Below are 15,322 nucleotides of genomic sequence, written 5' to 3' on the forward strand. Positions count from 1 at the left end.
CAATTTTCAGACAATCTACATTAAAAAATCTCAAGGAACCTACAAAGAAACTCCTACAACTAATAAGTGAGTTCAGCAAGGTCACAGGGTACAAGATAAAAATACAAAAGTAAACCGTATTTTTATACACTAGCAACAAACACATGACTGTCAAAAGATTTGCCACAAAAAGCATGACTCATGAAAGTATATATTAATAGACTGGACTTCATCAAAATTAAAAACCTTTGCTCCATGAAAGACCCTAATAAGAGGATGAAAAGACAAGCTACAGACTGAAAGAAAATATCTGCACATGACATATCTGACAAAGGACTAGTATACTAGATTATGTAAAGAACTCTCAAAATTCAACAACAACAAAAGTCAATTAGAATATGGGCAAAAGACATGAACAGGTATACAAGAAGGATATACAGATGGCAAATAAGGACATTAAAAGATATTCAACATCATTAGCCATTAGGAAAATGTAAATTAAAACCGCAATGAGATATCACTACATACCTATGAAAAGGGCTAAAATAAAAATTAGTGACAACACCAAATGTTGTCAAAGATGCAAAGAAATTGGATCAATCACACATTGCTGATGAGGATGTAAAAATGGTACAACCATTGTGGAAAGCAGTTTAGCAGTTTCTTAAAAAAATAAATATGCAACAACCATATGACCCAGCAATTTGCACTCCTGGGTGATTTATCCCAGAGAAATGAATACTTATGTTCACACAAAAACTGTACACAAATGTTTAATAGCAGCTTTACTTGTAATAGTCAAAAACTGGAAAACTCAGATGTCCTTCAACAGGTGAATGGTTATCAGTCGTACAGCCATATCATGGGAATAGTACCCAGCAACAGCAAAAAACCAAATTACTAATATAAACAACAATCATTTTTTGGATGAATCTCCAGAAAATTAGAGTTTAAAAAAAAAAAAGCCAATCCCAAAAGGTTACATACTTATGATTCCATTTATATAAAATAAATGACAAAATTACAGAAATGGAATATTGATTAGAAGTTCCTATGAATTAAGAGGGTGATGGGGTGGAAGGAAAGTAGGTGTGGCTAGAAAAAAGCAGTATAATGGATCTCTGTGGTGATGGAAATGTTCTGGATCTTGACTATATTAATGTTAATATCCTGGTTAGTGACACTGTACTACAGTTACCTTTGAAGGAAATTGGGTAAAGGGCACATGAGATCTCTATACTATTTTTTACATACATACATGAATCTACAGTTATCACAAAAAGCTTCATTTTAAAAAACGGAAATTTCTGAACACAAATTAATCTCAGGAATCCAAATTCCAAAGAGATGAACCTTTTCTAGAGAAGGCAGACACTTACCTAAACGGAGTACTTAGCAAGTTTTGACCCAGGTGGGCAAAGGACTGGGCATGATCTAGGTTAAGGAACTCTGCTGGGGTAAGCAGTGGAGTTTTTTGTTTGTTTGTTTGTTTGTTTTTTGCGGTACGCGGGCCTCTCACTGCTGTGGCCTCTCCCGTTGCAGAGCACAGGCTCCGGACGTGCAGGCTCAGCGGCCATGGCTCACGGGCCCAGCCGCTCCGCAGCATGTGGGATCTTCCCGGATCGGGGCACGAACCCGTGTCCCCTGCATCGGCAGGCGGACTCTCAACCACTGCGCCACCAGGGAAGCCCAGCAGTGGAGTTTTTAATCACATGTGGGTTGGCATGTCAAGTTGGAATGTGGAGGAACCTAAAATGGAGAGCTTGTTGTCCCCACACACTGGATCACCCTCATGGGACATTTACTGAGAGTACTGAAGTGTAGGAGGCTGAGAATTGGGCTGGAAAAGCAGTGAAACATTTCTACAGTGTCACAGTTCTTAGGTCTTAAAGTCCTACTGGTGGAAAGGGAAAGGCACAGAACTGATCTCATCCTTATGATATTTGAAAATTGAAGTGAGCTGAAAGTAACTAATGTAGCAACCTAGCTCTAAACAAACAACTCCTAATTGATTAGTTTCATTCTAGCTTCTTACAAGGAAAAGAACATTGGTTCAGTCTCAATAGTTCTTTCACACATTACTTAAAGCACACAACAAAAAACTTTCAAGATATGGAAAGAATCAGAAAAACATGAACAATAAGAGAACAACAATCAAAAGTAGACCCATAGCAGAACCACAGAAGACACAGATGTCAGAACTAGAAGAAAAGGAGTTTAAAATGGCAACTTTAAATATACAAAATATATTAAATACAAATGATCCCACTGTTCTGCCAGGTCCTCCAACTTTCTCCAATCTCTCAGTCACGACAAAGACTACTAAATGACGACAGCACTCTTTCCTTCAACCTGCTATTAGACTTCTTAGCAAAGACCTCTAAACACCCAACGTCAACCAAAGTTGGCATCAGAAAAAGAAAACCTATTTGATTTAGTCAAAAGGTAGGTTGCCTTAGTCACAGGGTTCATGAAGAAATGTAAAGGTGTCACTTTGTAATGGAGAGGTGGACAAGTCAAACTTAGTAAGTAGGTGAAAATGTGTCTTTGATTCCACCCTCCCACCTTGTCCTATTAAACAAACACTTTCTGGTAAGGACTCTACAAGATGAATTTAAAACTCTAACTCCCAGGTATATATGCCCAAGAGTAATAAATGCTTATGTCCACAAAAGACTTCCACAAAAATGTTCAAAGCAGCTTTAGTCTTAACAGCCCCAAACTGGAAACAACCCAAATTCCAACAACAGCAGAATAAAGTTGTGGTGTAGTCATACAATGGAATACTACACATCAATAAAAAGGGACAAACTACTGACACACACAGAGACACACATGCTGAGTAAAAGAAACTGGAAATGACCATATACACTATATGACTACATTTGTAAGAAGTTCAAAGCTAATCTACAGTGATATAGGTCAGAAAAATGATTACTCCTGGGGAGGCCAAAATGTTTTAGGAAGAACAAAAGGGAGTATTCTGGGGTACTGAAAATGTTTTATATTTTTACATAGGTAGTGGTCACAGTTATAAAAAGACACTGAAGTGCCTACATAGATTTGTGCATTTTACAAAAAGAAAGTCATAATGGTAATGATGATAATGAGGTTGTGAAGCAGGATACTTGCTAATGTCTGATAAACAGGAATCTCTGGGAATTACTAGATGTTAGCACACTACTGAACTGGGAAGAACAGTGTTGATGATGAAAGCATATTTTCCTTTATTGCATGTTAACTTTATTTAAACTACTCCTGGCATTTTGTTTGTACGTCCTTTATAAATGCCCATTCTGAATTATCTTTTTAGATACTTATCTTCAACATCAGACCCCAAGTTCATCTGGGGCAAGGGTCAGAAAACATTCTCTATAAAGGGCCAGACAGTAAATTTTCAGCTTTGCAGATCATATGGTCTCTGCTGCAACTGCTCAAACTCTGCCACTGTAGCATGAAAGCAGCCATGACATTAAGTAAATGACCACGGTCTGATTTGGCTAATTGGCTGACCCGATCTAGAGCAAGAACTATACTAACCATCTTTGTTTTTCCATTTCTATCTTATATACAGTAGATTACTTCATATACAATAGGTACTCAGTAAAACAAAGCTGAAGGTAATCTTAAAAATTATCTCTTCTAATCCTTTCATTTTACAGTGAAAAACCTGAAATCCAGAGGTTAAAATTTTGGTCAACATCACCACTGTTTAGGCAGGGCTTCCTTTTAGTAAACATATGAAGATCTTACATCCCTATTTAATATTGATTAGAATTTCAAATCAATTACATAAGATATTAAAACAATTTTTACTTTAGAAAAATACCTTTACCTGTAGAACTTTTTAGTTTGCTTATAAGCTATCAATACAAGCTCTGAATCTCACAACCATACAGAATCAATCAAGTGACCACCTAAAGTTCACCATGTAAAATAAGAAGCTAAGACTTTTGTTCCAAGATCCAAGTTTTTCTAAAAGCCAAAAAATGATGACAATGAACATATTTAATGGGAGTTAGCACGGAGTAATAAAAATAATTTAACAATTATGTTATCAGAATAATATTTTATATAGTTATACTCCAATCTAATAGTATACTCCAATCTAATACTTTAAAAAAAGTTATCCTAGTAGAGGTTACTGAACATTTTTACATGGCAGTAAAACAACTAGGCAACAGTAGAGGGCAGCATTTCTATGTATTATTAAAATTCAACTTCCTAAAATCTAAAAAACCTGAAATCTCTGTACTAGGATTTTCTTTAAAAAGGTCTCACACGCCTTTCAAAGCTGCTGGCTAATATACAATTTTAATACAACCCAGCACAACTAAAAGCGTCCTGACGTATAAATACAAACATTTAAATCAAAGACATTTCTATTCATAATTCTCAAACTGATAAGCCAAAACAATTAAACATTTCTCTGGTGATTTATTACCTACCATTATCAGTTATCTACTTGAATAGTTGTTGAGTATCCACTGGAATCACAAGTAAGTATCTTTTCCCACATATGGACAATCCTTTTTCTTTATCCATATAAGATGGTTACATACCAATCACCAAAAGAAGGATATATAGTCATAAACTTTTGGCAATCAGAGATTCAGGGAGCTGTCTCCAAAGACAGGCATTAGCATAACTCTAAAATCCAAAATAAAAGCAGCAAAAGAAGACATAGATAAAGCAGAACCAGGCATGTGTAAAGGTATCTTTAAATCTCATCCTTTTTCATTTTCCTTTTATTCCTAATGCCAGTTTGCCTTAATATATAGCTGTACCTAAACCATCCACCACCCTTAATAAAGAAAGAGAACCAGTACACTAGTCATAAAAGGCAGGGAACAAGAATTATAAAAGAGGGAACACCAACAGTGTAAAGGCAGAGAGAATAATTCAGAAAAGATTGTTCTGTCCAACCAGAAGGCTATATATTTTATTACTATTTAATAAAAATTATTAAAAATATCTGCTAACATTATTATTAAAGTCTTTCTATGTGGTAGTCATCATTTCACACACTTGACAGTGTGTAATTATTAGCTCAATTAATCTTTAATCACCATGTAAAGTAGGTGCCATTATTTCCCCTATTTTAGAGATGAGGAAACAAAACACAGAAGGAATAAATGACTTGTCCAGGAATCAAGGGTTGAGACTAGAACCTCAAAGGTCTCCAGAGCTTGAGCTCTTAACAATTATTCTTTATTCTGTCCAGACTAATGCACAATTTCAGTTGAGTGACTGCTGCAGAATGTAGACTATAAGGAATTTTAAAAAGTGAGAGACTGACAAAATAAGAGAAACAGAAGCCTTAGTTATCCTCATCCATTTGAAAGTCCAATTGTAAAAGGATAAGCAGAAATAGATAGTACTTGAAGCAACCTCTATTTTTCCAATGCAGTAGGTCCCAAATAAGGTAAACCCCGGATGAACACTGACTGGATATTAAAAGTTAACAAAAAGTGAAACAGTCGAGAAACTCAATCATTATGGATAAGATCAGAAGCTATAATGAATCTTTCCACATGTAAAACGCAGGACCAGTTCAGTGAAAACACACTTAATATAAAATACGGTACTTTAACTGGAAAAATAATCTGAAGGTAATTAAAGTTTAGAAATTGTGGCAATATTTATCAAAACATTAAAAATGTTCATATCGGGCTTCCCTGGTGGCGCAGTGGTTGAGAGTGCGTCTGCCAATGCAAGGGACATGCGTTCAAGCCCTGGCCTGGGAAGATCCCACGGGCTGCAGAGCAGCTAAGCCCATGCGCCACAACTACTGAGCCTGTGCTCTAGAGCCCGCAACCCACAACTGCTGAATCTCACACGCCTAGAGCCTGTGCTCCGCAACAAGAGAAGCCACGACAAAGAGAAGCCCGCGCACCACAGCGAAGACTGACTCCCGCCCGCCACAACTAGAGAAGGCCCGCGCGCAGCAACAAAGACGCAACACAGCCATAAATAAATAATTAAATTTTTTAAAAATGTTCATACCTTCTATACTGAAATTCCTCACCTAAAGAATAATGGTTATGCTCAGAGACTAAGCATCAAGTACATCATTTTCAGAGAAAAAAACAGAAATAATCCAAATGCTGACTTAGTTATAAAACATCCAAACAGTAGAGTCATTTAAAATGCTACAAGGTGATAATGTGTAAGGATTTTCAAAACATTAAATACAAATGATCCCACTGCTCTACCAAGGCCCTCACCCTTCTCCAATCCCTCAGCCATGGCAAAGCCTATGAACTGACGACAGCACTTTTCCTTCAATCTGTTAGAATTCTCAACACAGCCCTCTAGGCATCCAACATAGACCGAAAATAAACCTATTTCACTTAGTCAAAAGGCAACTGGTAAACTTTGGCAATAAACAGGTAAAATGTGTCTTTGATTAAACAAAAATCAACTGGTAAGAACTGTTAAGAGATGAATTTAAAATCCTGTTCCCCAGGCTAGGGAATCAAAAAGACTATTGTCTACCCTTTTGTTGGCAGTTTATACTATTAGTTGGGAAGGTATGTAAGAGAAAATTTTACCAAACGCTCCTGCCTCTCCTTACTGGGCAAAAAAACTTTCCTTAAGTTCTATTCAGTCGTCCCTTGGTATCCGGTGAGGGGACTGGTTCCAGGATCCCCACAGATACCAAAATCCACAGACGCTCAAGTCCCTTATATAAAATGATGTAGTACAGTCATTCCTCTGTATTCACAGATACAGCACATGAGACTACAGAGGGCTGACTGTACTTATTTAGAGGTTGTTCCCAATACTGAAACACTTTCTCAGACTAGATAAGTTGATTGTAAAATCTATATGGATAAACAAACAAGAAAGAATCATCCTTTTTTCAATAAAAAACTCAAAAACAGAGAAGCAAAGAGAAACAATAATTATATTAGATGTTAAGGCATACTAAAAAGCTTCAGTAAGTAAAACGCCATCAAGTTGGTTCTTAAATGGACAAACCAATGAAACAGAATTCGATGTCCAGAACAGACCTAAATACATATGTCAAAAAGTGGCATCTCGGGCTTCCCTGGTGGCGTGGTGGTTGGGAGTCCGCCTGCCGATGCAGGGGACACAGGTTCGTGCCCCGGTCCGGGAGGATCCCACATGCCGCGGAGCGGCTGCGCCCGTGAGCCATGTCTGCTGAGCCTGCGCGTCCGGAGCCTGTTGCTCCGCAGCAGGAGAGGCCACAGCGGTGAGAGGCCCGCGTACCACAAAAAAAAAAAGTGGCATCTCAATCAAGTGGGGGTAAATATGAACTTTTAAATAAATGACGCTGGAACAAATGGGTAGCCATGTGGAAAAATATTACACCAGTTCCACAACTAACACTACAGATCAAGATAATCTTTAAATGGTCCTAAGACTTAAAAATGAAATCTTATATAAAGTACCAAAAGAATACTTGGGTGAATTTTTTATAACACCTGGGCGGAATTCCTTGTAACTCTGGAATATGAATGTGGAAGGTCTTGCTATGACCTCAAAATTCAGAAGAGAGAGAAGAGGGGAGGGGAGGGGAGGGGAGGGGAAGGGAGGGGAGAACTAATAATAACACCATGACAAAGTGTGGGGAAAAAATCTGCAACTCATCACAGACAAAGGCTAAGCTCCCTGTTATTATATAAAGAGCTCCTAGAAACTGAGAAGAAAAAGACCAACTCAGAAGGGAAAAAGTATGAAATATAATAAACCTTGTTTAAATATATGAGAAATGCAAATTAAAACTACATTTATATACCATTTCTCACCCAGGAAATTGGCAAAAATACAAAAATTTGAAAATACATTCTGTCGACAAAGTTTCAGGGAAACAATCACTCTCATACACTGCTGGTGGGAATGCAAAATGACACAACTCCAGTGGAGGAGAATCTGGCAATAGATACCTAAATTACAGCACATTTACTCTCTAAACCAGCAATCCTACATGATACAGATATACATGCACAAATATAAAATGACACACATACAAAGTTTTTTCACTGAAAAAAATTGTTTATAATAAGAGGTTAGAAAGAACTTTAGTGCTTAGCAAAAATATATTTATAACTTTTGAAAATTCGGAATTTTTCATGATATTCAGTACTAGGTACGTATCCAACTTTCATCTTTCTCCAATTAGAACCAGCTGTTACAGGTCATTTATTTAAAAGACCATGTTTGGTTAAGGAAACTGTTATCACACAACTGAACATTATACTTCTGAAAAATGAATGAGAAAAAGTTATGTATACTAAAATGGAGAGCCCTTCAGGATATTATAAGTAAAACCAGCAAGGGACAAAAGATTATATAAATATAAAACACATTATCTGTTGTATAGGGAAAGGGAGAAATAAAACATTCTTAATTCCTGTATATGCATAAACACTGGAAAAAATATAGAAACAAATAAAAATAGTTCCCTATGGGGACCAGGGTGAGAAGGGACAGAAGTGAGACATAACTATATAATTTTTTAAAGTGATTTTTGATTCCTGAGTTTATTTTGAATAATATGTAAGTTTATTACCCACTCAAAAAAATGTATAAAAAATTCAAGAATAAATACGTGAATGGTTGGCTGGTGTATGGAAATGGTTGCTACAATCAATAATCTAAGTCTACTTAAATTAATTAAAATTTAGTTCCTCTGTCAAACAGGCCATGTTTTATGTGTCAGTGGATAGGACAGCACAGATACACAACATTTCCATCACTGCATCAAGTTCTACTGGACAGTACTTAACTTGTTAGTCAACATTTTGCAGTCTAGAGATGGAAGCAAGCCCTGTAAAATGAAAAAGGATCTGACTCTCCCAAATTAAGTACAAGCAAGAAAAAAAATTATATATACAACCATTCAAAAAAAGTCAAATACTTAAGTGAATAGTAGACAAGTAAGTATCAAGACAAGATGATGTGGTCCAATATATACACTACCAAATGTAAAATAGATAGCTAGTGGGAAGCAGCCACCATAGCACAGGGAGATCAGCTCGGTGCTTTGTGACCACCTAGAGGGGCGGGATAGGGAGGGTGGGAGGGAGACACAAGAGGGAGGAGATATGGGGATAGATGTGTGTGTATAGCTGATTCACTCTGATATAAAGCAGAAACTAACACACCATTGCAAAGCAATTATACTCCAATAAAGATGTTAAAAAAAAAAAGATGATGTGGTCCATCCCCACCATAAACTAAGAAAGAGGTGGAAAACACTGGGAAGATGGGCCATTTTCTGGATCCTTTTGAATTCATAATAAATATAGAAAGATAAATAAATTTTAGTGACAATTTTCCAGGATGTCAACATACAACCATATTCAAAAGAGGGCTTAAATGCATTACAAAGTAAAAATATTCATTTATTTTTTTAATCCACAAGTTTGGAACATCTGTGCCAAAGCCTCATTCATTCAACAATTATTTACTGAGTATCCACTATATGTAGATACTCAGACACTTGGTCAGGCCTCGGGAATACCATGAGAATAAAAGTCTTATTTTATAAAGTTTATAGTTCAGTGGAAGAAACATACACTAATAAAGAATCACACAAATACATGATACACTGTGTGCTAAAAGGAAAGTAAAGTATACTTACAGAAGTTATCAATAAAAGAACCTTATTTAATCTTGGGCCTCAAGGAAGGCTTCCCTGAGGAAATAATCTATAAACTGGAATCTGAAGGGTTAATAAGATTTGGGGGCAAGGACTTGCAAACAAAGGAAATCATTATGCATGAAGATCTCAAAGAACAAGGAACCACCTCACAAGAGCTGGGGGGGAAAAAAAAGACCTGTTAATAAAAACAATGAAAACCTGGTCTGCAGCTCCTAATACATTTGTATTGGCAGTCCCTTAATTGGAAGAGACTTCCCAAGACTGCACAGACTTCAAATATTGCCCTAACAGAATTTAATATGGACTCCAAGTTTCGCCAAACAAGTTGAATAACAAAAATAATAACAACTGGTACTGAGTGCAAGAGAATCTCCTGACATATGAACACTCCTTTCCACCTAATAAGCTTAATCAAGAACACACGAGAAAATTTTTTTTCTTTTCAGGTCTTTCTCCTGCCACCTAAACTTCTGCTAAATGACCCTAAAATGAATAGAGAGAGAGAGAGAAAATATCCCTTTTCTACTTGATCAACAAATAGTATAACAAAAGATGGAGAAAGACATGATTCTACTGCAAGAAATTCTGATACGGAAGTTATGCAACTCCCTTTTCTCAGAAGTTAACAGACAGATGGGAAACCTCTATACTAAAGAATATGAATGCCTTTAGCTGAAGCTGCACAGCGCTTACCACTAAAAAAAGAAAACACACCGTATACAATACTCCCAAATCACTCTTGTTGGACTTCGTATACTTGGAGTTAATTTTCCCATAGTGATAATGAGTCTGACAAAACTACACATCTCTTCCTGGCCCTCTAACAATATTAATTCCACCTCAACTGACATACATTTACAAAGGAGCTAATTAAGAACAGAAGGATTTACAAACACAAAAACAAATATCTCTTAGACATTATGTGGAAAAGCACAAAATAAAATATTGTATCCAAGCTGATTAAATTACATAAAGATCTATGTATGTATACTAACAATAAAGAAATACTGCACAAGAGAAATGCTCACTAGGATCTTTTCCCCTGCAAAATACGTAAATTCAGAACAAGTATTTTTAAAAATTCAGACTGAAGAGGAAATACATTTTCATTTCCTACTAAGAGGCAAAACAAACATTACATGTGTTTAAAATGTATTAATCAGAAAAGGAACTAGAGCTATTTATGACTGCATTAATACTACTGTAAATGGAGGCCAAAATTTGGCTGTTCAGCAACAATGATGATTTAGTCATCACATCTCACAACCCAGTCATTTGCAAACATTTTAAAGTAACAGTCTTCATTGTGAAGAACATATAGTTATGGGGGGGGGAGCCCAGAAAACTAATCATCATTGCTTTAACTCAACCCACATGCCTGTTCTTAAGGGTATCCATGGTAGCAGTGATGCAACATGCCTACCTAGCTCACCATGCCTACACAAGTGGGAGAAAGGGGAGGCGGATGATGAAAAAAAATTCACTTGGAAAGGTGTTTTAGTATTAACATGATAGAATTACATCAACTATATTGTCAGACTTTAAAAATATATAAAAAACCATAAAGCTCTCTAAAGATCAGAAAAGCGAGAAAAGACTCAAGGGGGAGAAAACACTGCAGCACTTCAGTCGAAAAGAAAATTAAGATTTTTGCTCTTCCTGCTATAGCTATTGGTTAAATACGTTCAAAGGGTTTATTTCTAATAAAAGAAATCATTTTAATTTAGCTCTTTCAAAAGTAGCTACAAATAATATTTTAGGCTTCCTAATTTCCAACCTACATCTTTTCTATTTTTGCTTTAACAGTTACATAATAAAAACTTATTAAAACTTTAGATATTGATTCCATACAAATTTTTTTAACAATGGTAGCTCTCTTTTGCTTAAAAAGGATCAAATACAAAATATTTTAATGTATCAAAAAGGACAGGGGAGAGAGAAGATAGATCATTTCAAATAACCTTGCTATAATATTAGAAATAAAAATTAAAGTGAATGAAGTGATAAAAGGTAAATCACAGAGAGAACCAACCACCGACAACCATGAAAAGAACTTAGAGAAGGGAAAAAAAAAACCCAAACCAAACTAACTAGACTAAACCTGTGTCCCAGGCTTACTGCCCTTTAAACATTCTGTAAGAATATTTTGATAAGACAGTTTTACACAGAGGTACATGGAAGACATCCCTGATAAACAGAATGGGACCAGATAATGGGTATGTTAGTATCTGATGAAAACTCTTACTGTCTGAATTATAATTTTAAACAAAAAGCAAACAAAACTAATTTAGATCAATTTTCTTGCTTTTCCTTTTGTGAAAAATAATTCACTACATAAAAATAAACTACTTTCAGAATTCACAAATTTACTGATTCTTTTATTACTGAACATAATTTAAAAATCTCAACAATTTTGTCTAACACTGTGTCATAAGTTTATAGAAATAAAACCCCCAAAATAAATTATTCCATATTTTACAAACCAATATATAAATTTTAAATGTAAGCATCTTGACTCTTACACAATCACACAATGTCCACAAACTGGTGCTCAGGAATAAAAGAAACCAAACTCAGAGCTTAAGTGAAGCATGTTGCACTTTGAAGATGAGCATAACAGACTTTAAAACAAATAACTTTAAGGAGTTCTTGCACAAGTTTAACCATTTTAAATCCAATCAACATCTTTCCAAAGGCAACACAATCAGAACTTCACTATTCTTCTTAAAACAAAAATTAACTATATTTGCAATAAATAAATGGGAGAGTCCAGAAAATGTTCTCAAAATGAGTTATACTTTCAACCAGCATGACATATGGGGACAGAAAATAAAGTAGAGGGGGAGAACTTTGAGAATATATTTAGAAGATTTAAATATAATCAGGGTCCTATAAACCTTTGCTGTTGGGAGAAATGCTTCCTGTAAATCTCAGGGAAAAAAAATATCCATTCAATATACTATTTTTAGCTATCTGAAACACATTTCAGAATATTACCTTTCCTAAAGGATATAAACTAAGCATCAAATGGATTCAAATATCTATTTTCAAATATATAACAATGGTTACACTTTATTTTTTAAATATATTATAAACAAAAAGGTCTCTCACACTGTCACTAACAAAGGTAGAAAGCATACTATATCTTACCTTTGTGGTTACAATGCACAGGCAATCCATTACTCTACCATTACAATATTTAATACATAAAGCAGTTTACTGCAAACTATTTTAAGTTGCCTATATGAACAAAAAGTAAAAATAAAGTTGTGAGATAAAACCACTGATGAAAAGTTATAACTGTGACAAGATCTCTCCAGGATCCATTCTTAGAGGTAGCAATTTTTCTACTACCTGAAATACAGGAAACCAGAATGTGTCACGTGCCCTACAATCTTCTTTATGTAATCTGTATCTGAAGAACTTGAAATTATCCCACAAAACACTGTGGAAGAGGTCAGGGTTTATTCCGCAAGAGTTCACTGCTGCTTCAGATGCTGTTTCATTAATCCCTCTTTTAAAGATATGAGGTTGACAGGGAGGCATCTAATGAAATGTTCCACAAAGAGGTTTCCCCGATATAAATTTAAAACTCCTCCTTGTTTGCTACAGTTTGGATATTCAAAAAATAACTACCAAAAGAAAAAAAAAATCACTAAAAAAAAAAAAAAAATGCAAGCAAACAGTTCTTCCACTAAACCATTTCAGCAACTGCAGCTTGCAAAGTAATGACTTTCTCAGACAGTAATGAATGGAATATTCCATGTGGTATTTTTGAGAAGGGGAGAGAGAAGAACAAAATGCAATAATTTAAAATATTATCTCTAAAACTTACCTTTTCTCCCTTTATTAAAAAATGGTAATAATAACATTTTACCAATTAAGTCAGATTTTAACTTTAGTGCCCTATTAAATCTATTTCACTTAATCCCTTAAAAAAAAAGAACACCACCACAAAAAGATAACTGTAACTATGTACCATTTCAAACTCTTCAAGAAGACTTCATTTTTAACCCAGAAGTAGCCTAACTTTGTGAATTCATGTCTTTTCCTCAAAAATCACTGAAAATAGAGCTAGACAGGCTGACAGGACAAGGCATAGGGCTACAACTGGCTTTCAGTCTCATAACCTTGCAGCCATGCTCCCCTGTAAAAATGTGTAATAAGGAAGAGCATTACCTGCAATTTCTGTCCACAAGGTTTCCTCATAGTCTACAGGTATTATAAACTGCCTCAAATTCAAACAAGTGAACTGTTCCCATTTTCTTCTTATACCTCACTCCTATAGTTGGTTTCTCCCTTAGTGTTCTGTGTTTATGTGTAATTTTTATTATCTAAAATAGTCTACCGTAGAGAGAGAAGGCATTCCTAAGTTTGGCAGACCTCATAACACTGGAGATTGAAAATCACTATAGCAAGAGTCAGAAATAGTGTTTCAGCCCATTAACAGAGTTGAAACTGTTTAACTTTTAAGTAGTTATATTCTTAGGTGAATACAGATGAAATAATCAAATATCTACTTTAAGCAGACTCAACATATATTTAACAACATATTATTAAAATAATATATCTAAAATATTACTTTATTCTACTCACATTCAGAAAACAATTATAGTCAAACTTCACGTTCACCTTAAACATTAGGGTCGTCATTATAACTACAGCCACTTTTTGAATTAACTCGTATCTCAAACATCATTTTCATTTCCATCTAAGTTGTTTAGATGCTGTACTTTTTTTTAATCCATCTATTAAAATATCACCTGAGTCCTTTCTCTCTCTCTTCTCCTTCTGGGACCCCTATAATACGAATGTTGGTACATTTAATGTTGTCCCAGAGGTCTCTTAGGCTTTCATCAAAATACTAGAAAACAGAATCCAACAACACATTAAAAGAATCATTCACCATGATCAAGTGAGATTTATCCCAGGGATGCAAGGATTCTTCAATATACGCAAATCAATCAATGTGATACACCATATTAACAAATTTAAGAATAAAAACCATATGATCATCTCAATATATGCAGAAAAATAGCTTTTGACAAAATTTAACACCCATTTATGATAAATACTCTAATAGGCACAGAGGGAACCTACCTCAACATAATAAAGACCATATATGACAAACCCACAGGAAATATCATTTCCAAAGGTGAAAAACTGAAAGCATTTCTTCTAAGATCAGGAAAAAGACCAGGATGTCCACTCTTGCTAATATTATTCAACATAGTTTTGGAAGTCCTAGCCACAACAATCAGAGAAGAAAAAGAAATAAAAGGAATACAAATTGGAAAAGAAGAAATAACTGTCATTGTTTGCAAATAACATGACACTATACATAGATAATCCTAAAGATGCCACCAGAAAACTACTATAGCTAATCAATGAATCTGGTAAAGTTGCAGGATATGAAATTAATGCACAGAAATCTCTTGCATTCCTATACACTAAAAACAAAAGATCAGAAAGAGAAATTAAGGAAACAATCCAATTCACCATTGCAAAAAAAAAGAAAAAAATACCTAGGAATAAACCTACCTAAGGAAAGAAAGGTAGGTTTTTGTACTCAAAGTTTCTGTACTCAGAAAACTACAAGACGCTGATGAAAGAAATCAAAGATGACACAAACAGATGGAGAGATATACCATGTTCTTGGATTGGAAGAATCAATATTGTGAAAATGAATGAACTACACTACCCAAAGCA

The 15,322-nt window shown here is 35.1% G+C and overlaps 1 protein-coding gene across 12 annotated transcripts in view; it reads right to left on the bottom strand.

The window, feature by feature from the left end:
- Positions 1-15,322, bottom strand: part of DLG1 (discs large MAGUK scaffold protein 1) — a 285,716-nt gene that overhangs the window by 232,063 nt on the left and 38,331 nt on the right. The window contains exons 1-2 of one of the 12 annotated variants that reach the window (XM_060010906.1): positions 12,968-14,136; positions 12,764-12,853 (exon numbers count right to left, since the gene is read on the bottom strand). The exons of the other annotated variants lie outside the window; for them this stretch is intronic. Of the exons in view, the coding sequence (XP_059866889.1) occupies positions 12,764-12,793 (30 nt within the window). The 5' untranslated portion in view covers positions 12,794-12,853; positions 12,968-14,136. Of the gene's footprint in view, positions 1-12,763; positions 12,854-12,967; positions 14,137-15,322 lie in introns of those variants that run through there. 12 annotated transcript variants of the gene reach the window in all.

The sequence above is a fragment of the Delphinus delphis genome, chromosome 4 (genome assembly GCF_949987515.2).
Source record: "Delphinus delphis chromosome 4, mDelDel1.2, whole genome shotgun sequence".
NCBI lineage: Eukaryota > Metazoa > Chordata > Mammalia > Artiodactyla > Delphinidae > Delphinus > Delphinus delphis.